Source organism: Arachis hypogaea, chromosome 10 (genome assembly GCF_003086295.3).
Source record: "Arachis hypogaea cultivar Tifrunner chromosome 10, arahy.Tifrunner.gnm2.J5K5, whole genome shotgun sequence".
NCBI classification, from domain to species: Eukaryota; Viridiplantae; Streptophyta; class Magnoliopsida; order Fabales; family Fabaceae; genus Arachis; species Arachis hypogaea.
The window spans coordinates 1637155-1663930 of NC_092045.1; the positions used below are offsets into that span (position 1 = coordinate 1637155).

The following is a 26776-nucleotide window of genomic DNA, read 5'->3' on the forward strand; positions in this document are numbered from 1 at the left end:
GCTACGATTAATAATATTTTTCATCTTCATTCACAACATATGCTTTGTTAGGAGTTGTTTCATAAGTGTCTTCTGGTTATAAATAAATGGGCTATGGGTAAAGTATATTTTGGACAATTACGTTTACAATTTTCTTTAAAAATATTTTTAATGTTTAATTTTATTTTTTAATTTTTAATTCATTTAATTTTATTCATAATATTTTTTATTTGTGTCAAAACTATCCTTAAATATTTTCATTTTTGTTTTTAATATTCTAGATCAAGTTAATATGCTGAAATAATTTTGACATAAATTAAAAATATTAAAAATAAAATTAAATAAAATTAAATATTAAGAATATTTTTGAAAAAAAATTATAAATACTTTATTCTAAATAAATATAATTCTCAATTCATATGAAAATATTTTTATATGAAAATAATAACTAAAAATTATTAAATAATTAGCATGTTTAATTAAACTATTCATCATAATAAATGTCTAACATTTAACTGTTATTTTCATATAAAACCATAAATAAATGAGTTTATTAGTTGTGGGGTAATTACTCTGTCACATCATATCTTTCATGCCCTTGAAATGTTCAATGTGTTATTGAATTTGAAGTTGTTTGGCTTATGCTTTTTTTTATATTTACATTTTTAAAACAGATTATTTTGTTCTTTATATTGAAAACGAAGTTAATATTTATAAATTTAAAATGACGAGTACATGAATTAATAATCAAATTCCATTATCAACAAAGGATACAAACAATGAAAAGTACTACATGTCAATGATTTATAACTCAAATGACATAGTCAAATAATATTTATCTAAAAAATTATGAATGAGTTATAACTCAAATGATATATTTAAATAATATTTATCTAAAAAATTATGAATTCAAGTTTTCTTATCTCTGACAAAAATAAAAAATAAAAAGTGCCGCATAATTGATTTTACTTATTCTTTAAAGCCTGCCAACCCCGAAAAGCCTAATAGTCAAGGGAAATGCAATGCAATGCACGCATCACTTGTTCGGTTGTTCCGTAGTGGGCCTATACGCTTCCTTTGTTGTCTCAGAAGCCATCATTGGTTCAAATTTCAACCATGACCATATCATACATGTATTCACCCTTTAGTGGCACACTGCAGTTATGTTAGTTGTGGAATTTGTCCCCTTTTTTTGTTTTTAAACTGATGAAAAGACATTAGTGGAATACCCATTATGAGTCCAACATTTCATTTTTTGCAAGGTTATTAGCTCATGCTTATGGAGCAATAGTGGAAGTTAGGGGCTATAATAGCCACATATATCGACCTATCTATATATTATAGGAAGAGTTTTAAGTGTATCGATAACATTGGGGTTTAACTGTTGTTTATGCGAGTCTCCAAGAAAGCCTTAAAAAGATATTTTTTAAAAAGATTAAACAGATTGCTTGTAATATGGATATGTCTTGGATGTTAGTTGGCGACTATAATGAAATTGCAGAGGTGTGTGAGAAAAAAGGGGGTGTTCGAATTGATACCAATGCTTGTAGAAAATTTAAGGATTGAATTAACACCTGCAATCTAATAGACTTGGGGTACTGTGGTACAAGGTTTACTTGGAGAGGGGGGCAGCGCAATGGGTTAGAGAGAGTTTTTAAACGGTTGGATAGAGCCCTGACTAATGCAGATTGGAGAAGCTCTTTCTCAGATGCTAGAGTTGAAGTGCTTCCTAGGGTGAGATATGATCATCACCCTCTCTTGGTGATTATGAAACCGGAAAGAATGGATAAAGGTGAAAAGCCCTTCCGCTATGAGGCTATGTAGAAATCACACCCCAATTTTGATGAATTTGTTTTAAAAAATTGGAGTCCTTCTAATTCATTTCCTCCATCACTCAATTCTCTTACTGTCAATTTGAAAAAATGGAATAACGATGTCTTCGGCAATGTGTTTAAGAGAAAAAGAAGAGTCCTAAACAGAATCAATGGTATCCAAAAAGCTTCAACCTACGGCAAAAATCCTTTTTTCGAAGACCTGGAGCAGCAACCTGTTACAGAGCTTGAAGAAATTTTGAATCAAGAAGAAACACTCTGGCTTCAAAAATCTAGACAAAATTAGATTGTTGACGGAGATAGAAATACAAGGTATTACCATACAAAAAACAGCCATAAGAAGGAAGAAAAATAGAATCCTTAAGCTTCGAAAAAGTGATGGGCAGTGGTGTGACCAACAAGAGGAAGTTATGGAGATGGTAATGAATTTTTTCAAAGCCCTTTACCAAGAAGAGAATGGCAACTGCACCTACCTTAATACGGTTTTCACTTTTCCAGAACTCTGTAAAGATCTTAAAGATGCCCTTTCTGTTCCTCCTTCATACACTCAGATTCAAAAAGCATTGTTTGACATTGGGTCCTTGAAAGCCCCTGGGGAGGATGGTTTCCCAGCCCTCTTCTATAAGGAGAATTGGAATGTAATAAAAGGTTCGTTTATCCCTTTTATTTTACAACTCTGGCATAACCCTCGGATTATTGAATCCATCAATCAAACTCCCATCACTCTAATTCCTAAGGTTCCTAATCCAGAATTTGTCTCGCAATTTCGGCCTATAGCACTGTGTAATGTTGCTTACAAGACCATCACTAAAATTGTGATCTCCAAACTCAAACCCCTCCTTGCCGATAGCATTTCTCCAAATCAGGCCAGTTTTATACCTGGTAGAATGATACATGACAATGTTATTATTGCTAAAGAGCTGTGGCACAATATGAGGAAATTAAAAGGAAAAAAGAAGTTCATGTCTATAAAAATTGACTTCGAAAAGGCATATGACCGATTGAAGTGGAGCTTCATCGAAAAGGTCTTGGAGGAGTTTGGAGTTCTAGACCAATTGAAAAATATCATTCTCTCTTGTGTGTCTTCTGTTTCTTACAAAATCCTGTGGAACGGGCATAAGACGGAGGTTTTTTTGCCTACTCGGGGAATTAGACAAGGTGATCCGATGTCACCCTATCTCTTCGTTATGGCTATGGAGAAACTCTCTCACTTGATTGAAGAAAATGTTATGCGAAGCGACTGGATGCCTATGAGAGTGGGTCGGGAAGGGCCATCAATTTCTCACCTTCTTTTCGCATACGACCTGTTACTTTTTGCTGAGGCTTCCACTCAACAAATAGATAATATTGGGCGAGTCCTTGAGCTTTTTTGCACTGTATCGGGATTAAAGATAAATCAAGCAAAATCAACCATATCTTTTTCCAAAAATGTGGAACAAAGCCTGAAGGATATTATCACTAACAGATGCAAGTTCAAGGAAACTGTTGAGCTGGGAAAATACCTGGGTGCTATGATTACCAATGGAAGAACGCAAAAAAGAGATTTCAAGGGTGCAGTGGAGCGGGTCAAGAATAAACTCAGTGGGTGGAAAGTAGGATGCTTGTCTTTCGCTGGTAGAGTTACTCTGCCTCAATCTGTGTTAACTCCCTCTCTGAACTATGATATGATGCATTCCATTATCCCTAAAGGAATCTGTCAAGAAATTGAAAGATTACAAAGAAGGTTCATCTGGGCAGAGAATGCAAGAGAAAGAAAATTTCACAATGTGGGGTGGCATATTTTATGCAAACCCAAAATCTTTGGAGGCTTGGGATTCAAATCTCTTTCCTTGCTGAATGAAGCCTTCATGGTCAAAGCTTTCTGGAGATTAGTGGTGGATAATGACACTCTCTGGGCAAGAGTACTACTGAATAAATATGATAAAGAGAGACAATTTTCTGGTGAGATGAAAGTCAAAGGCTCAGATTCTCAATTCTGAAAAAATCTTAAAAAGATGAAGACGATCTTTGACAAGAATACAAGATTTTTAATTGGTAATGGTAAATCGACTCGTCTTTAGGATGATCCTTGGGTAGAAAATGAACTTCTTCGTGAGCACCTAACCAGTAATCAGATCCCTGCTGAGTTAAGAAACATGACAGTTATTGAAGCTGTGGAACAAAACAATGATTGGAACTACCCCCTTCTAAAGAATCATCTCCCGGATATCATCATTAACAAAATAAGAGCTATCCATCCTCCTCTTCAAGAAGCGGACAGATATGGAATTTGGTGAAATGCAACTCAAAATGGAGTTTTTTCTGTTGCGAGTGCTTATAAACTTTTAGCAGGGCATGGGAAACCACAAGATCAAGTGTGGAATGTGATATGAAAGTGGAGAGGATCCCAAAGAATGCGGTGTTTCTTGTGGATGACCACACACCAAAAATTCATGACTGCAAAAAGAAGATCAAAACTTTTTGGAGCACCCCTTTTCTGCCATAGATGCCAAGGAGTCCAAGAGACCCAAGAGCACCTGTTAAGAGACTGCCCAGCAGCATCTAGAATTTGGACCCAATTCATTCACCCAGCCTTCCTTCAAAATTTCTTTAGAGCTCCCTTCGAAGTGTGGCTCAAATGGAACCTTTCCACTGAGCTGGGCCGTTCAAACCAAATAGATTGGATAACACAATTTGTAGTTACCTGCTGGTGGTTATGGCACTGGAGAAGTAAGGAGATTTTTATGCCGGGTTTCACCAGACCTAATGATCCGTGCTCCTTCATTTGCCATCAAGCAATTTTGATCAGGAATGCTCTTTACAAGTTGTATACTGGAGAGTATAGAGAAAAAGTGGAAAGACATATCTCATGGTCATGTCCACCTACCAACTGGATCAAATTGAATTCTGATGGTGCTTCGTGTGGAAACCCAGGGACAGCATCATATGGAGGACTCTTAAGGGATGAGATGGGGCATTGGGTTGCTAGATACTGTTCGAACTTGGGAATCTGTTCAACTTTTCAAGCAGAGATTTGGGGCTTGTTACACGGGCTGAAAACAGACTGGGAGTTGGGAATCAGGAGGCTTATTGTGGATCTGGACTCAAAAGTGCTTGTGGAGGTCATTACTAAAGAAAATGCAGAAAACCACCCCAGTAATTTGATCAGAATTATCTCTAAGTGGCTGAAAAAGAACTGGCAAGTTAGAGTAAGCCATACTTATAGAGAAGGAAATAGAGCTGCTGATTTCTTAGCTAGAGAAGGATTAAAGTGTAACCCATGTTTTAATTTTGTTGATGTGCCTCCAGCACCTTTGGGACAAATTTTGTTTGATGATTGTAGAGGGACTTCCTTACTCCGGTTGATTAGCGTCTTGTAATTCTGAGCTTTAGCCCCGATTAAATACCAAAAAAAAAGATAACATTAGTGTTTCAATTAATCTGAATTATAAAAAATATATATAATATATATTAATTAAAATCAACCGTTAAAATAACTGAAATACCAATATTTTTGATACATTTAAAATTTCTCTTATATTATAATCCTTACAATTCTAGAACATCAGATGAATATGTATTGTATTTATATAGAAATAAATAAATAAATAAATAATTACCACCAGTGTTTTTAGAAGGGAATAGATTGCTGACTGCTCATTACCTATTCCAATTAAATTTCCTACGTACTATATTACTGACCTTAACAAATAAATAAATGGTCCCATAGAATGAAATGAAGCAAGTTCAAACTAAAAATTGTTTGATCCTCTTTCCCTTGGGAGGGACTTGTACAACACCATGCTGACATATTTGTGTCCAAACTTCTGGGTGGAACGGAGGCCCTGAATTCACCCCCGAGCCCGTGGGTTTTGTGGATATATAGATGATTGAGTTCCACATGCAAGGGTCTAGGGAGAATCTTGGATGAATAATAAGAAGGGTCACCACTTGTTATCAGTGGTAGTTTTTGTTGTAACTTGGGCGGAGGCTTCTCAAACTATTTGTCATTGAAGGGCATATTATCATAACTCCATGGTGGGGATGGAGGACATTCAGTATCACCTAACGTTGCAACCATTTCTGGAATAAAATCCTGCAAATATGGATATGGTTAAGCATTAACAACATAGGAAAAGTCTAAGGGACAATAATTTTATTAAATTTTGGGCAGCATGTAACCAGCAAAGAAAAGTGAGCCATTGGATGACCAATCTCACACCATTAAAATCATTATTGATGGCTATTTGATAGCTACAAATCACAAAAGTTGCTGACCCCTAGCACTCCTTAACAACATATTAGAGGAGAAGTAGTCCAAGATGTGTAGAAGTACCCGCAAATCCAAGATATTGTAGGGGCAACCAGAGTCATCAAGAGCCCAGGAAAATTCTGGAGCATGGGTGTGATAGCCACCTACAATGTAACGGTAATGATAGAGACTTGTTTTGAGTGCTTTAAAAATGCCATAAACATGAGGGGGAGTCTGCAACTGCAAGGCTTCCCTAGTTTGCCAGTTGTCCCATGATCCTGTAACAGCAACATCCCACCTTACTGGGTGCTTCCAAGTAATATTCACATATTTCAATCCTTCATGTACCACTCTCTCTACGTATCCATCTTGTAGTATTTGTCGCTGGCTCATGTACCACCAGTTAATGAAGATAATATTCATAAACACAATATATATAATTGTTCTAGGTAAAACTACTTACAGCAGGGTCGTCACTGATCAACTGTTGACTCTGAATTGAATGGGGGAAGAGATTAGGCATTCTATTTATAGACATTCCAGCTATCAAGTCAGTTTAGAATATAAAAAATATTAGGATTAAGGTTAAAAAAAATACTTTTAGATTCTTGACTCTATATTTATAGCCTTCAATTGTTAAATTTTTTTTAAAAAAATCTTTATCAGATTCTCTCTTATTTTGATGAGATGTGATTTAATTTTGTTGTGTAGTGTGTTAGATTTTTCAAAATTATTTTTCGATATTTTAAAAATTATATACGATCCTTTCCTTTAAGTTTCTTTATTTAAGCGAGGAAAAAAAAGGGTATTCATCGATCATTATCGTTAAATTTAGTGAATTAGTCCACTAAAGATTTCAACTATCTCCCAAAGTTTGGCAACACATGTGTGGAACTTAATTCTGATCAAGGAAAAAGAGACTATTGAAAATCGAAAATCATTCACTTTTACGGTCTTGTAAATATCTATTATCTATACTCATCCATCTTGTATAAAGTTAAACGAGATTAAAATACTGAATGTGTCACACGAGTTCCACTCTCCTAATAGCGTTTATGCCGTGAGCCGTGGCAAATCCCATTTTTATATTGTTGATGTGATAGTTTCATTGTTATACATATGCTTAGGGGTGTGAATGGGGCGAGATGGGTTTTTGTTCTACTCGATCCGTTCTGCCATATAATAATCTGCATAGAATTTGTCATGTTCTTATCAGGAATAATAAAAAATTGAATTCTAATCCACTCCTGTGGGTACCCGTCTCGCCTCTATCCGTTTTTATAATTATTAAAATTTAATAAATAAAATTAAATTTTAAAATTTATATAATCATCATCACTTATATAACAAAAATTAAAATAAAATTTTTAATATAATACAATATTATTAATAATTTTATTAGTTATTTTATATATATTACACATTATATATTAAAATTATATACATTATATATATATTGAGGCGGATATTATCTAAATTCACTCTGTACAAGAATTTGTTTCGCTAAAAATATGTTCCAAACATATAAAAATGGGTGAATACCTTAAATTCAGATGATATCGTCATTCCTACCCACGCTATAACAGTAATGTTATTACTTATTGACATTATTTAATTTGTTGTATATGGTTCAAACGTTTTCATCTTTAACTTGATTATATTGAATTTGAATTGAACTACTTTATTGATGTGATATTCTGTAAATTATGGTTAACTCCGTTGATAAGAAATTAACTCTTCTCACTAGTCATTAAGATTTAAGTTCAATTTTACCGACAATGTGAAGACAATTTTAATGGCGGATCTGTTACTACATCTCACAGTTTTAAAAAAATCTATATATAAAAAAAGATTTAATCTGAAAAGAAGTTACTGATCTGATATTCTTATAAATTTTATGTTAAGCCCATCTCATTCACAAATCAATAATAAAAATATATAAAATAATAGTTAAAATATGAATACATACTATATTAAATTATTTAGTCAAATATATAAAATTATTAACAAAGAAACAAATATTATACGCAAGTTCTAAGAGTGGCACACATCATAGGCGCACGCACCAGAATGACAAATAAGGAGCCTCCCTCACACGTGGGAAACTTCAATGCCTGCAATTCAATTGGTACAAAGGATAAAATTTTGGTAGTGCACCCCCAACATGGAAAAATAAAAAGTGGTATTTGAACGAAAATTTTATAATCGTCTTCGTATGAAATTTTTTTTATTCTTAAATGATGAATTGTAGAATTAAATTTTGATATGGTATAAAATTATTATTTTTATTTAAAGTGTGGTTAGATAAATAAATTACACTTTTATATAAAATATCTTCATAAAAAAATATTTTTAATATCTTTATTTAAGTAATTTCTAAATAAAAAATTACACCATAGCCATCGGTCTCAAATATAACACCCCAATATGGATCTCCACCTAAGTAGTTATACCAGAATTCGTTAATTACCTGCTTCAAAATTGGTGATGCCCTAGTTGGTGCACTTATATATATTAGGCCCTTTTTCCTGGAAATATCCTTGCCAAAAACGCAACTAATTGCTTCATTCACCACAATTATTGAATAATTGGATTTGTTCATTCGCTCAGAATACCTTAATGCCGACACACAGCTAAATAATACTATTTTTTTGGTACGGATAATTATCTATTATTATCACTATCATTAGTGAAGATGCTCTTTAATGCTTTGTTATAAATATGTCTATCTGGCTTCTTCAGTTCTAGATAGATTACTAGTATTTCTTGATAAATCCCATTCCATAGCCTAAGTACATTTTCCATTTAGGTTCCTGGCAGCTCAAATCTCTATGATACATCTACAGATTAGTTGGTTTTAGGTGAATTTGTAATCCAAAATATATAAATTGAAATCCTTAATTTCTTTGGAGCACAATCAAATGAAATTAATGATTTATGAGTGATGCTCTTACTCTCATGCAAGGGGGAACTAAACATGATATATAAGTCACTAATGCATGTGAGAATATCACAGCCACTGATCCAGATCGGATTTTGTTTAGCCAATGAAGAATTATGAAATGATATAAATATTAAATAAGCTAGCTACATATAAATAAGTTGTTAATTAATGTTGACGCGTGTGCACTGCCACAATTTTTATGGTTCCATAGGGAACATACATGGCTGGGTCTCCCTTGATTCTCACATGCAATCGATGTGGGTTTACATCAAAACTAAAGTCCCAAATTTGAGTTATTTGTTGTCACCTTTTAATGAAGAAAATGGCGTGACATATTTCTCTTGATTACATGGGACCATTCATCAAAGACTTGCCCCCATTTTTTCTTTAATTATATTCCTTCCCCTAAGAAGGTCCCAAATTTTGAGTTTGGTGAAGACTGGGCGATACAGTTCCACCAATTCATAGACTAATTGGGTTGAGACACAGGTAGAGGAAAAAAAAAAACAAACGGTGAATTATGTTCGTATTTTATACTTACCTTAAACTAAACATATAAGACCAAATGGTGAAAACTCACGTGCAATCGATTTCACGTGAAGTTGATATTTGAAAATTGTTAGATGATTTAACTGATTTGACTAAATTTTTATTTAATGGCTCTCAAATATCAACTTCACATAAAGTCTTTCACCAGACCATATTGAATATATAAATTCCAAATAATTTTCAAACTCAAAGTTAGTGATATTTTGCCAAAATACAGACCATGGAGTATTAACAACTTTTCTACCAAAAATTTTGTTGTGCATCTGATATCTTAGTTTCAAACATGGTCACGAATAAACAAATTGGCACTCATATATCAAGTTTAGGTACGAAAATCTTTTAACTTTACAACAACGATTTTATGAATATATTTAATGAGGGCCCTAAAATTAAAATGGTGCCTAAATTCCATTCACTTAATAAAAGAATAACGTGAGAGAGGATCCTGCATCATTCATAATTACATAAAAATGGGACAGCACTGTTCAATTGCATGTGCTCTGTATTTTAAGATCACAGAGCTCTTGTATTAGTTTTTTCATTGATTCACTTTCTCTCTCTGTCTCGCCCTTCTTCTTTCTCTGTTCTCGCTCTGTCTCCAAACTCACAAACAGAAACTCAGTTATAAAAGGAACCAAATCCCCCAACCACTTTTTTCTCAACTCTCTCTTTTGTTCTCTCCTCTGATCTCAGTTTTTCTCTCCCCCTTAACGAACCAACCATGCATACTCTTCCTCCTCCATCATCATCATCATCATCTTCTTCTTCTTCTAATTCTATTTGGGTATTGTCTAGCATAAAGCTTCAATTCTTTGCACGAATCAGAAGGTTCCTCCAATCAAAAGCGACACGAAAGCGCCGAAACCAACCAAGAAACAGAGCTGAGCAGAACAACAACGACAATAACAAGGTCGAAAAAGTTGTTGAAACGGTTCAAGTCATGGAGAAGCATGAGGAGGAGAAGGAAGAAGAGGAGGACTCTGCTATCATATTGCAGAGGACAGTGAAGAAGCTTCACTTTGGAAGCTGGGAAGAGAAGGAGGTGGCAGCCAAGGATATTGGAAATTTGGCAAAAGAAGATTTGAAGGTTAGAAAGTTGATAACAGAACTCGGTGTGGTGCCTGTGTTGGTCTCTATGGTGGCTTCCGACGTGGCCACCCGTCGCAGAGCGGCGTTGGTGGCGTTGATCCACCTTGCTGATGGAACTTACACGTAAGTTTTTTTTATCTAAAGTGAAAATTTAGGTGCAGTCGACTTCACGTGAAGTTGATAGTTAAGAGTCGTTAAATAAAAATTTAGTCAAATAAATTAAATCATCTAATAGTTCTCAACTATCAACTTAACGTGAAGTCAACTGCACCTGAGTTTTTAACATGTTTCTTAAATATTTCATATTTCACTAAGATTGATTATGGATAAGTAAGTTGCTCAATTACATAAAGCTTATGATATAAATTTTAATGTAACTTTGTGATCAGTTCATATTTGAGTGCTAATGGTTGCTTATTCATTATTTCATTTCATAGGTTCTTTGGATCTTATTATTGGTTAATTGAGTGTCCATGAGTTTTAGGGTCTAATGAATTGTTAGGTATGGCTACCCTACTCGTAGCTATCATAGATAGTAAAATCTGTTAAGTTGAGATTAGTGGTGGAGAATGATAGAGAAATTTTGAATCACTTAAATCTATTGATACTCTAAAAATGCAAAGTTATTGAATTTGTGGGCAAGGTTAAGGTCCACTAACTTGTAATCAGTGCGTGAACTAATAGTATTAGAATATATATATTTTTTCATTCCCCTAATTAAATTGTTTGAATCATACTTTAAAATAAAAAAATGTGAGAGTGGAGCAATAGTAGCTTGTGAGTAACCGCATATTTTGACTTCTAGAGAGCATAGAAAAGGACTGATGAATCACAAAGTGGCTATTGGCCTTGGCGGGTATGGCTCATGACTCCACAGTTACCACAGCCACATTGGTTTTCAATATTAGAGGGAAAAAATTTATTGATAAAAACAAAGGAAAATTAACATCTCAATTGGAGGCAAAGGTTGAGAGAGACTAGAGAGTTTGGTGCAGTACCTCGCATTCAGAGCTAGGTCTTCCTATACAGGCTGTTAGTAATATGGGAGTTATAAAAAAATAAAAAATGTTATTTGTACGCCAAAATCAACTACCAATATATTTGTATGTAAATACATGTGTGGTTTAATTTACTTTTAATGTGTATTTGTATTTAGCATATATTTTATACTAGTAGCTGAATTTGGTGATTGATTTTAGTATACACGTAATATAACTCTAAAAAATAAGATGTAATCGGATCCATGGCATTAAATCTGAGATTAAAATTTAGCCAATATTTTGGGATCAAATTTCCCAAAATCCCACTAGCACATCACCATGCTGTAGTTGCTAATAATTAATAAATTTTAAAAAATGGCCAAAATGTGTGCTGAGTTGCTTGGTTGTGGAATGAGCTACTAGGGGGACAAATTTCATATTGAAGCGACATTGCTGTCGTAAAAATTCATAAATAATTTATTAAAATATAGCGTAGTTGATCAGATTCCTTTATTATCTTTCGAACAACTCATGTCTTTTTGTTGACCTACATTTTCCAACACATATATTAGTTTGAGATCCTGGTTGACTTCAGTAATAATATGTAATAAGGTACCTTTTTTATTTAGTTGGTTTGGCATTGTTATTGTTTTGTACTATAATCGCATCACTCCCATCGATCAAAGGAAGAAAAAATGGACCGGAGAAGGTGGGAAGGTGATGGTGCATAGCTTAGAGATGTTGACTTGTTCATGCTGACTTTGTAGAATAACTGCTATCAAAGTATTTGATTCTAACCTAACTTTGACCTCCTTGAAGCATGTTTCTTTCAAAAACGTCTTTTGCATACTAAAAGAGAACGAAGAATTACTACAATTAATAATTCATAATGATAAATTTTTTGGGATTTGGATCTTCTAAAATTTTAATTTCACTTTAAAGAGTAAAGTGTGATCTCTCACCATTTATTTTATAAGTGAGGCCAAAAATAAATATGAGAGAGAAATCATTTAAGGGTAGAAGATCACACTTTACCCTCTAAAGTAAAAATTCAAAATTTAGAGGATCCAAATCCAAATTTTTGGATCCCGCTAGAAAGACAATGAACTATTTGTAACTCTTGACCTTTCTGATCTAGCACTCTAATACTATGTCATGATACCACTCATCCCCAAAAGCTTCAGCTGATAGAAAAAAGTAACACTAATGATTTATCTCTAATACTCCATAAACCTTCATTGTACACATTGTACAAATATTTCATTGACTCTTCGTACTTTCCTAAATTTTTCTCTGACATGTCTTTTGTTTCTTTCTTCAGGAACAAGGCTATGATAGTGGAGGCAGGAATATTATCCAAGCTGCCAAACACAGTTGACAATGTAGATGAATCAACAATCAATGAATTTTCTGAGTTGCTGTTATCGTTGTCTTCACTAGCAAACACCCAATTCCATTTTCCTTCATTGGACTTTCTACCATCACTAAGACACATTCTTGAGTCAAACTCATCAAGCTTAGACACAAAAACATCATGTTTGGGTGCCCTATACAACTTTTCAAGCGTGTTAGAGAACGCGGGAGCTTTGGTTTCATGTGGGATTGTTCCTATTTTATTAGAACTATCCTCAAGAAAAGAAACTTCAGAGAAAGCATTGGCAAGTCTAGGGAACTTGTTAGTGAGCATGATGGGGAAGAAAGCAATAGAGAATAGTTGTTTAGTGCCAAAGAACTTCATTGAGATCTTGTCATGGGAAGACAAACCGAAATGCCAAGAGTTATCGGTTTATATATTGATGATCCTAGCGCATCAAAGTTCAAGTCAAAGGGAGAAAATGGCAGAGGCTGGCATTGTTCCTGTGCTTCTTGAAGTGGTTCTGTTGGGAAGCTCTTTGGCTCAGAAGAGAGCATTGAAGCTATTGCAATGGTTCAAGGATGAGAGGCAAACCAAGATGGGGCCACATTCGGGGCCACAAACACCGAGGTTTGCATCGATGGGGTCACCGGTGAATCAAAGAGAAGCAATGGAAGGGAAGAAGATGATGAAGAGTTTGGTTAAACAAAGCTTGCATAGGAACATGGAGATTATTACTCACAGGGCTAATGCTGCTGGAGACTCTTCTAGATTTAAGTCATTGGTTATTAGCACGAGTTCTAAGAGTTTGCCTTATTAATTTTCATATTTTCCAATTTTCTCTTTTCGTGCTAATAATGTTGAGGTTGACTTTACCTTAAGATGTTAGATACTCCTACAACATTTGTATATGTCGACAAATATAAATGGAAATCAAACAATGTCTTTTTTGAATTTGTCTGATAACAAAATGCAAATTTCACTTCAAAGTCTTGAGTCACAAATTATTTCAATTATTTCTATAACCTGTTTGTGTAAAATGTCAGTAATGATCTCCTCCCAATCTTTTGAAAACAATTTTTAGAGAGTAAATTTCATAGTGATCTTTAAAATTTAGGTCATTATTCAATTTATTCAATCTAAAGTACTAATAAAAAAAATTAAAATATGAAAAACAAAATTAAATAATAGCCTGAATATCAAAAGTTACTACAAGAATTTATTTAACATTTTACATGTAAAAATAGCAAAATTTTATCTCAAGAGCCCATCTCTTGGATTCAGAACCAAAAATGTAAAATATGCTCTTTCTTCACCCATAGAATTAATTTGTGTTATATTATTTAATATTTTTATGCACTAATGCAGAGACAAATATATAATTGGATTAGAGAGTGGCTAACAAACTATAATTTAAATGACATACTCTTCTTAATAAAAATTAGACTAGAGAGTGATTGGGTGAATAATAATACAATTTCGTTATATTACCAACAGTATTTTTGCAACATCTACCCATTTTTATTTATAATTGTATTTAATAAAAATATTTTTTGTAGATGTGTTTAATAAAAATATCTTTTTTATAGTTGTATTTAATAGAAGTGTCTTTATAGATATATTTTTTGGATGTGTCTCTTTATATATGTATTTAAAATATAATAATTAATTATTATTGACAATAAGTTAGCAGATAATATATTGGTATCTTATACTTTTCTATAATAATAAGATATAAGTAATTAATTAAAAGTAAAAACTTAAGTGCAGTCGACTTTATGTGAAATTAATATTTGAGAGTCATTACATAATTTAAGTGATTTGACTAAATTTTTATCTAAGCGCTTTCAAATATCAACTTCATGTGAAGTCGGTTTAGTTTTCACCATGATTAAATTCTTAAATCTAAGGGCAAAGGTTGAAAAACGCAAAAACGTATCGGAACCGTTAGTTCAGTTTGGAGTGGAATCGGATCCGAAAGACAGTGTGACGCGATATCTGTAAAGTGTGAAGAAGACGCGCGAACAATGGCGGAAGCTTGGTTGTGTTTGGGTCCCACCTTCTCTAACTCCCTCCCTCTTCCCCTTCCCTCTTCCTCTCCTTCTCCTCCTTCAATGGCTTCCGTTCCCTCACCCCGCCACCGTCGCTGTTACTCCAACCCTGACCCTCCCCCTCCTCCTCCCCAGCCAGCTCTCCTCGTCTTCTCCGGCGGGACCGCCTTCAACGGCGTCGTCGAGGACCTCAAGACCTTCACTACCCGCGTCGCCCACGTTCTCCCCGTCTCCGATGACGGCGGAAGCACCGCCGAGATCGTTCGCGTCCTTGGTATGTCTTCCCATCTTTTTGCGATTTTTATTTTCATTTTTCTCCCGATTTGATTGGTTGAGTGGGTGTGCGTTTGTCAGGTGGTCCTGCTGTTGGAGACATACGTTCGAGGTGTCTGAGGTTGTCTGATCAGAGCACAGCTGAAGCTCTTGCAGTTCGGAATCTACTTGGTCATCGTCTACCTCTTGATCCACTCAAAGCTAAATCTGAATGGTGCTTTCCTTTATGCCTAACAATGCCAATCTAGTTACTGAACTTTAACTTTATGTACATATATTGCCTCAGTGTGTGCGCTATATTAATGGGGATTAAGATTATCCAAATTTTTTGCATACTTTTTTATGAGAACTATTTTGTAATGTGCTGCTGGGACATGTATAGGTACTCCATTGTGGAAGGTGATCACACACTATGGAAAGGTGTTTCGAAACCTTACAGGGAGACTATTCGATCTTTTTTGGTTTATTTTCAGAGTCAGGTGATTCTTACAACTAGATGTACTTCTTTTCTTTCTAATCCTGCTCATACTCATCAATTGCAAAACATTTCTTATATGAATATGGATGTTATAAAGTATGGTCTCCTTTTTTTATTACTTTTAATCGTTTGTTTCTGAGATTGGTTGTTGCTTCTTAAACTGTAGTCTAGTATTTTAGTGTCTGTAATTTTGGTCGAGTATGCGTTCAAACTTCAAAAGTCTCTCTTAAGTTGAGTATCATGTCTTCTTTTGCATTTTTAGACAAAATATATTATTATGCCCGTCATAGTAACAATCAATCACTATAATAATCAACACTACAGAAGAAAGAACAAATATAATGTGCTTCAATATTGTATGCTTTTTTGGTGAGCTTCCTTGAAACTTGAAAGTGGGGCCTTCCATTTCGGTTTTTGCAGATTCTACGCCGGGCTGAAGAATCATTTTGTTTCAGCAATGGCAGGTCCTTTATTTTTTACTTCAGCTAAATGTTTGTAGTAGTTTATTGAATCTTCTTGTGCCATTTTTCTCACCCTTCTACCTAACCAATAAAATTATTTGCTTTAGAATCTGATATTAGCCTATGTAATTGGTGGGAATTTTTGGAAACTGGCAATTGCAATTGGTGTGTGAAAAACAGAACAATTTAAACTGACTTTTATGAACTGTGCAGCATCGGGAATTTCTTTTTTGCAGGCGCACGTATATTTTTTCGGTCCTTGGATGCTGCAATATTTTTGTTTTCACGTGTTTCAGATATTCCCCCTGAAAGCCTGGTTCTCCCTGTAATTTCCACCAACGACAGGCTTACCTTAGGGTGCGAATTATGGGTATGTTACATGTGTATTTAAGCATGTAATTCTGCTTTGGTTTCATTGAGGGTAAATTCAGGTTCTGAGAGGAAAACTATTTCTTTGCTGTTCAAAGAAAATTCACAATTTGAATTGTTGTTTTGCTTTTTCTTACATTATGCTCTAATATCCATTTAGGATGGAACTATTATAAGGGGACAAAATGAAATTTCTCATCCAACCAGGGGAACGACGGAGCTGATTAACAAGGTATGTTTTTGTATGTATTGAGAGATTATGCTTATCAATACAGTATTTCTGCTCAAAATTTTACTGATCTGAGGTACATTGTCCAACTTAAATCTCTGGACTCTTATTGAAAGTAATATCAATGTAGGATGGGTGTTTTTTAAGTTTTAATGATGTGGAATGTATGCTGATGTTGTAAACATGTCAATAAAAGCATCGAAAATATTAACTTACATGTTAGTTGAGTTTGAAACAAACAAGAGTACTTGGTTTAAATTTCAGAAAATATTTAATTTCAGAATTAGTCACTCTATTACTTTAATGCTTTCCTGATATAAAATCTAGTGAAGTTGTAGCTTCCAAACTAATTTTTTTTTCTCTGTCATTCTCACTAACTGACATACTACAAAATTGTGATTGGTTGGTTGATCTAGTATGTAATATTGTAAAACTGTGTATCTTATATTTCTTGTATACTAAAGTTTTATCATTTTGTGGGTAGGATAGCTTTTCCACTCCAGCGCTTCCTTCAAAAATAAAACGTGTCTTCTACATGTCAAGTGAGGGAAAAAATTTGCTCCATGAGGTAAATCTGTTTTGGTGCTATTTTTATTAGAATTCTTCTGTTAGAAAAGTGAAAAAGAATATATTTGACAAAGTGCAACTTTTTATTCATTTTTATAAAAAGTTTTTTTTTAGGAAATGAATTTTGCTATTGATTTAATAATTTATGAGCAATTTATAATTATAACTTCCATTTATTTTGATATCTTTTCTATAGGTATTTCCTTCACCTAATGCAACTGTATTAGAGCAGTTAAGTAATGTGGACTGCATTGTGTATGCCATGGGTTCCCTTTTCACTTCAATCTGCCCCTCGTTGGTAAGATTCTTAGAAGTAGTTTGTAAAAAGTATGCTATTTCATCTTCATGAAGCAACATTGCATAATCTTTTTTGTTTGAGACACTGCATAATTATGTGAATTAATCTATAATTTTGTTAGAATAAACATATCTTTCTTCTTTACACAGTTTAGTTCTCCTAGACGATCACTGATCAACAAGTTTTTCTAGGTCTTATTGGGAATTGGGGAGATTATTTCATCAAGGTCTTGCCTCAAGGTACTTCTTGATCTTGTAATTATATATGTTTTCTTTGCTTATTAATGTTTAGTCTGATGAGCCTTCCATCCAGTATGTATTTTAGGAATTTAGGCTTGATAAGATTGCTTTCAATTTGCAAGGAGAGCATTTGTTTCTCTTTTGGAAGAAACAAGCTATTAAGGTAGTTCAGCTCTGCTTGATTGCTGAGCAATAAGACAAAAAGGGTGATAAGTTTCTGTGCTTTGATGTGGAAGTCCAGCCATAGTGCTATTAGTGGGGTGAATTTGTTCCAATGCATGAAATTCTAGCTGCAGTCTTTTGCTTTATTGAAATTTTATAGCAATATATGCATTCTTTTTCCAAAATTCTACTCATTTTTATTTTTATTTCTTAAATGTTAGGTACTTATGTTAAATGGCACACCTGACCGGGAGACTAACGGGTTTTCGGCTTCTTGTTTTGTTACTGCCATCACGGATGCTCTAAATCGAACATATGGAGATCCTTGCAATCGGCTACAGAATCCTGTGAGTGGAAATTCCTTCACAATTGAAGCTAGTTGGTGCCAAACAGAGATCTTTTATTCTGGTTCAAAATAAGGCTTTGATTAATTCACTAAAGAGTGCCAATTTCGTTTTATTTGAATGCATGCTTTTTACCCTGTTGCAAGTGCCAAGTGGTATACTGTTAATAAACCCTTATCGCTCCATATGATGAGTGCTATTGCAGAATGAATTGTCATATGTAGTTTACTCTACCCTTGTTGTTGCTGCAATTATTATTGAAATTTCAAAGAAACTTCACATAAAAATGTAGAGTTAAGACTTCCACTTTGGTACTTACTAACTCTAATATAGATAGATTTGTTTAGCATTAGTTTTTATTATCACATGTTCGACATGATGCATGCCTGGAAGAGCTTGAGAAAAATATTTTTCCTTAGGTGTTTTCCTTCTTTTGAAGCAAAATGATGTATTTGATGTGTGTAGAATCTTACTTGAAATAAAAATTCAGTTACTTTTGAAACTGATACCTAAAATTCACAGTACAATATGCATAATGGTGATGACAAGATTTTTTCTGCCATTAATAATTTTATGCAGCCGAGTCAGTATATCAATACCATTTTGGTGCCAAGAAATAGTTCAGTTCCAGTTGATGTTGACCGATTGAATGCCCAAGGAATATTTGATGTGGTATGTATACCAACTTTGCTCGACGCAAAATTTAGTGGATAATACAACCTATAATCTTTTTAATGCAATTTACTTTTTTTGGGGGATCCTAAACAATTCTTATTTTGCAGATTGTTGTTGACTCCCTACGTGATTCCAAAGTGGGTATAATATATGACCCAAAATCGTTGATAAGAGCTCTCGCTGACTTAATTGACAGATACATGAAGTCAAGAGTCAAGGAATTAATCGATGCTAGATGATATAACAAGGGGCTACAATTAACAATTTTTTTCCTCTGAAGGATTTCTAGGTAAAATTGCCTATTTATAATCATATATTGGAACAATTTTTCCTCCCATCCAAAGTACAGCAGTTCGATGAAACCATGGTATAATGTTTATTGCCATAATTATTTGATTATGTAGGGATGATATAGTTTAAGATAAAAGAAAAAAAAGGAGGAGAAACATTAAGAGTCTTGTTGTAGATTTATAGCAGTGCTGTGTATGTATGTTGCATACATTAATCTTATTTGATTATGGCAGATCTCAATTGAGTGTATCTTAAATGTTTTGAAGTTGAATGAAATCCAAATTAAAAGAATTCTCAAATCCTACACCATAAATCATTTGAAACAACCGAGCAAACAGTATATAATCCAATGTTGGAATATGAAAATAACTAAGAAACTTGACATAATAATCAAATCAAATAAAGACTTAACTACCAGGTTAGGCCAGGAGGTACTTGAACATATCTTGGTTGAATCCATACCCCTTTAATCTGACGAGCCAGAGCCACATGTTGCTGATCAGGCACAATGGTCTCACTGAGAATGACGCTATCATTTCTTAAGATATGAAGCCACTGTATTCCGAGGATCATGGTGCCACATATGGAAATGGACACAACATCATCCTCACCGCCCCGGAAGCCCAGCCTCTGACCTATGTTCAAGACTCCAAACATGTTTTTCCGTACGTGATATTCCAAGGTTTCCACGTCCTTGGAAGAACCATGGTTAACTATACGATAATTCGCCCATGACTTGCTGCTTTTACCGTCAGCATTGAAGGTAACCAAGCCGTCATCCGCGTCCAAGAACTGAAACTTTTCCTCAGAAAAAGCAGCACCACTTACTGTGTTTAGCGTGGAACGAACACAACGATGGCAATGCTTGTGCCACTCCTTGTTCCCCCTTCGAAGCAAGTGCAGTTCCAGTTCTACCTCACTCTTGCGGCTAACCACAACCACAACGCAATCTTGGCAAGTAGGGTCAGCGGAAAACGCAGCAACATGTTCGCTTAGGTCTGTGAAGGGACAATCTGGAAGGTCTATCTTGGCTCTTGAGAAAGGGCAGAAGAAAAACATTGCTCCTTCCTGCACAAGAAGCAACCATCCTAGGTACGATGCAAGGCAAGTGGCTCCGTCAAGTTCTGGAAAGTTGACGGTGTAGAGTCTTTCGGAGTTTGGAGATTGCGATCCGAGTTTCAAGAAGGAACACTGTGAGCCTTCACCATAGAGGAGAAACCATAGCTCGCGGCATGAAGGGTTGTATTCTGAGGGAGGGATGAGCCATTCTTTGCAAACACTGCGAAAACTCAGAAAGTCTATCAATTCTAAATAGCTTGCAATTCTTGATAGCAGGTCTCCAGGCAGATTACACCACTCTACTACTTCCCATTCATCACTTTTCGTTCGTTTCATCTCCTTACATTCCTCATTATTTGACATCCTTCTTTCAACAAACATTCCACTATGTATCAGGTACCAGCTACTTACAATGTATTGTTAGTTATGAAAATTGTTTACCATATAACTAACTAATACATGTATCCAGGGAAATCATACTAAGGATTAACAAAGGATCAATAACTAAATCAATCGCCGGTTCATTTTAATGTGATTCTATAACACTTAGTACAGTCATCATAGTCAGTAAAGCATAGTCATACTACAATTCCAGTAATGTTATATTACTAGAAAACGTTATCATTATTTGTCAGTACTTAACCAGCAATAATTTACACCCATATTTACATACATTTTGCATACACAAAGTATATAGTTTGCTAGAATTTTACGTACATAAATTAATTCGATTTGCATCCATATTTTTTAAAAATTCACACTTATAAATTAATAAAATTTATTTATTAAATATAATTTAGTATTTATATTGATTAAATAACGACAAAAAACATTAAAAAGTACTAACCCCTCTTGAAATCCACCAGTACTAAATTAAATATAATTTAGTATTTTGAGTGACCACGACCCAAAAACAATGATTATAATGTAAATAATAGATGGATTGGATGGATCGATGTGTACATACTTCAGGATGAACAAGAAATAGAAGAGAAAAAACAAAGCATAGAAAAGAACATGGCTACGTGCAGAAAGAGAAACAAGATAAGATTGACAATATAAGAAACAATAATATATTATAACAATAATAATAATAATGGTTATGTTTACGGTTGCATTATCCATTGGCAGGCACTTACAGTATTCTTCAAAGAGTGAAGTGCGACGGGACTTATGAGAATGGAAGAAAGGAGAGAGTTGCAACTAATATTGTTTTGGTCACCAAAAGGAATTAAGATAACTGAAAACGCGATATTCTCTAAGTGGTTCGTTTTAGCATGACATTTTTCTTTTCCTATATGAATAATGGGAATTGGATTTTCTCATTTTCATTTATAATAGCTTCATCAAAATTAATACGTTACTTTTGATCTTTTTGCTTTTTAAAAACTTAAAATTTTGAAAATTGAAAAATTTTTTTCAGACTATCCAACTTGAATTGGTTCGTTTTTTAGGAATAAGTTCTTCTAGTACTACTATTATTTTGCATCCAACTTAAATATCTTTGTACGATTCAAATAAGGTTTAAAATTCAAATTTTAAGATATTTAAATAACAACAATGGTGTCAAAAGACTTCGAGATAGAAAAAATCGAAATTTTATTTAAAATTAAAAAAATAAATTAAATACGTAAAATATAAAATAGTAATAAAATTTAAATTGCAAAATTATCAAATTTAGTAAAATTTTTATAAAATTAATTGATTCATTTAAAAGCATAATATCAAAAGATTTTAAAAAATTATATCGAGATTTTAATTTCTATATATTAAAAGATATTTCTTCATGATTGATTATTTTCTTATTGTATAGGTTTTCTTGTTTTATTTTAAATTATTTCTTAAGTGAGTATGGAGAGCTCTAATTTGTTGGCCACATGATTATCATTTGAGTCATATAAAAATAACAAGTTTCAAAAGTTTTAATATAACACTAATTGTTGTATTAGGTTATTAAATCATTCTCTCAGAGATGCAGTTATATCGCAAATTAGTTACGTGAAAGGTAAACGGCCACTCATTCATTCATTAGTCATTACCTAACACTTGACTCACTAGTCATCATATATTTGGAACATATAAGAAGAAAACAGTAGTGTTCACTATATATGATCGTCTAGTTGCCTTCACAAATTGGGGGACACAAGTCTCACATCTACAAAGTCATACTCCTAGATTAGATTATTAGTTAAGTTTATCCACATATATATCTATATGATCGTCTAGCTGCCAAGCACTGCATTGCTCAACAACCAAAGCTAGAAAATAATTAGTGCTCAACTTGAATTTTGTAATCATTGTGGCTTGAAATAAATAATACATTTAATCCTTTTAGTATTTGGATACAGAAATGTTTGATAATCAAAGAAAATCAGTCAAAATCAGTCATAAATTGCCTTATTTAGCATTAATTAATTGTCGCGACAATTAATAAATACTAAATAAAACAAGTTCTGTCTGTTTTTTTTGTCTACCTAGTATTACTCTTTAGATATATAATGTAAACCAAGAAATAAAAATCACAAGGAAAAGCAGAAAATATTGTTTCGGATCCCTTTGGTAGTAGCATAGTCTAATGACAAATCTCTTATCTCTTATTTTTTTGAAAATATAGAAAAATATAAAATTGTGTTATATTAAAGAGATTAACAAATAGACTTAGTACACAAATTAAAAATATAACACTAAAAAACTTAATTAGCTACATTGTGGAGTGATAGTACTTATGAAATACCAATCCCTTAATAATCTTTATACAATTAGTAACTATTGTGAACAAGTTAGTCACTGCATATTTACGTGAATACAAGTTTTAATTTGTTACAATATGTATTACGTAAACGCACAAGTTACATTTACAACAAATTAAGCTTTTTGTTTGAATACAACCAAACTCCAAGCATACATATATGTGAATAAGAAGTTTCAATTTCTTAGCCTGAACGATCAAAGAACAGTTTCAATTTCCTCTAAAAACCACCATACAATCTTGAGCTTCTTTAGCTTATTTGATTAAACTTTGAACAACTTTAATAAATGATTTTTCTTCACTTATATGAAGCCATAATCTACATGCATCAAATTGATTTTGATTTTCATCCCATAAGCTAGAAGGTCAACTAATTATTGAGAATTTAATTATGGTTGACAATTTGTCAATATGCAACATTTGTTTATTTCTAATAATATTATAATACTCATACACATCAGCCGTCAATTTTTACGGGTTTTCCTTCTATATTTGATCAACTATATTATCTACATACAAAAAAAATTATTAAATCAGTTACTTATATAAAATAATATTAAAATATTTATTATAAAAAATTAAATAATATATATTTATATACAAATAAATAGTAGTTAATTTTTTATACGGTACGGTGATAAAATTTTTAAAATTTGATTTTGTAAAAGAATTGTAGTGAATTAATCAATATTTATACACATATAATTAATGTAGTCATTGATTGAACGCATGACCTTCTAATTTGACTTTAGAAAGCTTATCCTTATCAAAAAGAGGAAATGGACGGCTATAAATAAATAAACGAAAAACCACAATTAGTGAAGAAACAAAACAACAAATGGAAGTTTTTGTGGAAAAAAAAAATGTTTAGATAAAGTTGAAGGCAGCAGAAAAGGGCAAGAGGGTCCTTAGAGTGGGCCATTACTCGTGTGTTGGAGCATTAACCTAAACTAGGGCCCATTATGTGGGTTGCGTGGTTTAGTGGGTTTGTTAAGAACTGAACCACATAAAAAATCTACTTACCTTTTTGGGCTTCAGTGGGTACCATGTTTTGTTGTTTAGTTTTTGGACACTATACCGCCGTGCTATTCACCTGATGGAGTGATGGACCATCATGGAGGGTGGCTCCCACGGTGGTTGGTGGCAATGCTGATCAAAGCTTTTTAACTGAAGTGGTACCCAGATACTCTTTTACTTTTCCTTCAATGTTGATCAAAATCAGCATATACATGTCTTCATTAGGCTAATTTTTTTTGTTATGAAAGTAGGAGTGGTGATATACTTTAACATTGTAATTTTTGGTATTTTTTAAAATTATGGAAATTATACAAATTGGAGGGTCCGATTTCATTGTAGAGAGAGAGTGATACAAATCGGACCTAAGTTTTTCCGAAATCGGATCCAAGATTTTCTGCCAGTATACAAATCGGACCCAGTGTTTTCTGTTAGTACATAAATCAGATCCAGAGTTTTCAGTACTTCTAATCGGACCGTCCGATTTCTCTTGGACAACCATCATACACCAGTGAATCACCATACACTCCCATAACTCAGATATATACCATTCCTTTCATCATATTAAAAATAAAAAGTTCGTCTTCATTAGTATTAATGAAACTTTTATTTTCTAGTGAATACTGTATAACTTGCCTTAGGCATGTACAATAATTTATTTGTCTGTATTGCTGCAGTTGTTTTCGATAACAGGACAGGATAAGACACTGATGAATAGAAATACAAAATTTTGTATTTTTATATTATGTTTTGAATTAGAACAAATTATGAAAATTTAATTTATTTTTATTTTTTTTCATTCAAAAAAATTGAGATGAAAAATATAATAATAAAAAATTAACAAGAATAATAAAAAAAATAAAAAATAAGTTGTGTCCTTGTTAGTGTTTTTGTGTCTTTTCTGTCAAGATAGACACAAAATACACTAATTGAGTATCTTTGAATACATTGTCTTTATCTATGTCTCTTCTATCAAATATAATTTTGTATTTCTGAATCTCTATCTTAATATCCTATCTCTGTAAACAAAAGCAGTTTATTAGAATTAGAACGTACCACTGTAGATTTGGTCATCAGGTTAACGAAAAGAACATAGTATGTAGGGCATATTCGGAACGACGCATGGTGATTGATGCACAAATTGGTTTTGTAATTATGTAACATAATGTTAATATTAATGCCACAAAAATTCGGTGCACTGGAGCAGATAGTAATAGTAATAATGTTTCTTAAAATACAAGCCTTGCAAGTTGGTAATAACAATTCATATGTGATGACAGTGAAGCCGCTAGCAGTTGCCAAATTTGACAATTAAATCATGTTATTGTCATATACTCTACTATAAATTATAATAGAAATTCTGACATACTGATCCCTTTTTTTCCAAAGGTAAAAACAAACCTTCTACATACTTTGTTGTTTATTTTTAAGCTGTAACCGGTCTATATATAAGTTTTTGTTGGGCCACATTAGTGTATGCAAGTAAAATCAGGTTCATATCCTGATATCCATGTGTATGATTGCACAAACCTATTAAGATTTTTTTTTATTTTCATACTAAATACTATAAATATAAAAGGAGGAAACACCCAACTCGATCCCTGTCTATTTTTCATAAGGACAAAGCGATCATTGTCCAAAAAAAAGGTACGTTCCGACCCCTGTCTTTGCATTCCGTGAGACATGGTGGCCCTTCTGTGCCTTTCGACGTTGAAAACAACCGGAATAAGCATATGTGTCACTTAACGGTGATGAGCTGGCTGTCAGGTGTCCTTGAAGTGCCAAACTGTCAATTTAAAAATGGACAGGGGTCGATCTGTTCCTGCCTCCCAAACAAAAATGTTGTCGTTTTAAGTGAGATAGGAGGTTCAAATGCTGCGCTGCTTCATTATATGCTCTAAAAATGTATCACTGTGTTCGACTGTAAACCCTAGGATAGCATGGTTGATAGTGAAAAATGTGGGTTGACATCAAATCGGCGAAGTGGGAGAGTTGAAAACAAATCAAGTTGGAGTTTGAAGGTTACTAGGAGTGTGGGATCAAGGTGGAAGAAGAAGTGGGTTGCCCCAGAGTGTTATTGTGGAATTTATGCAATTTTGTTCATGTCTGGAACTGATATGAAGCCAAACAGACTTTTCTTTCGATGCCCATATTTCAAGGTAGGTTTATTAACAATTAAAATTTTCTTCATTTTGTTTCTCATTGATGCTCATACTTCAAGGTAGGTTTATCAAGAATTAAAATTATGTTCACTCTGTTTTTCATTAGATTCATAATAAAAAATATTATTTGTAGACTCCAACACCTCATTGCAAATATTTTTGTTGGCTTGATGATTATGTTGCATCATTCAATGAGGATGCTGCGAAGACTCTTTTGTTCGGAGGTTTGAAGCTGAATCAGAATCATAAGGAAGGTCATTCTTCTGCAGATAATAACAAAGTTAGGGAGCTAGAGGAAAGATTGGTTGACTTAGAAATTCATTTGAAGAAAGATTGATTGAATTTTAGTCAAATTAGATGCAGTAGTGTTGGATGTGTTATGTTGGCATTTGTTGCT

The 26776-nt window shown here is 33.4% G+C and overlaps 3 protein-coding genes across 3 annotated transcripts; 2 read left to right on the top strand and 1 right to left on the bottom strand.

Moving 5' to 3' along the window:
* The first annotated feature begins 9934 nt into the window (after positions 1 to 9934).
* Positions 9935 to 13947, top strand: LOC112714484 (U-box domain-containing protein 45). The gene is made up of 2 exons (XM_025766089.3): positions 9935 to 10747; positions 12926 to 13947. The coding sequence occupies exons 1-2, from the start codon at positions 10257 to 10259 to the stop codon at positions 13776 to 13778; spliced, it is 1344 nt and encodes a 447-aa protein (XP_025621874.1). The 5' UTR covers positions 9935 to 10256; the 3' UTR covers positions 13779 to 13947.
* Positions 13948 to 14874: 927 nt separating this feature from the next.
* LOC112714485 (uncharacterized protein YNL011C) lies at positions 14875 to 19644 on the top strand. Its single transcript, XM_025766090.3, has 12 exons — positions 14875 to 15283; positions 15364 to 15496; positions 15665 to 15761; positions 16181 to 16224; positions 16435 to 16591; positions 16751 to 16822; positions 17304 to 17387; positions 17583 to 17684; positions 17876 to 17923; positions 18307 to 18432; positions 19009 to 19101; positions 19212 to 19644. The coding sequence occupies exons 1-12, from the start codon at positions 14986 to 14988 to the stop codon at positions 19341 to 19343; spliced, it is 1386 nt and encodes a 461-aa protein (XP_025621875.1). The 5' UTR covers positions 14875 to 14985; the 3' UTR covers positions 19344 to 19644.
* A 25-nt stretch (positions 19645 to 19669) lies between these two features.
* On the bottom strand, positions 19670 to 21758 carry LOC112714486 (F-box protein At4g00893-like). The gene is made up of 2 exons (XM_025766091.3): positions 21594 to 21758; positions 19670 to 20818 (listed from the first exon to the last, which is right to left on the bottom strand). Exon 2 carries the CDS (start codon positions 20815 to 20817, stop codon positions 19807 to 19809), a length of 1011 nt encoding a protein of 336 aa, XP_025621876.2. The 5' UTR covers position 20818; positions 21594 to 21758; the 3' UTR covers positions 19670 to 19806.
* Positions 21759 to 26776: the final 5018 nt, after the last annotated feature.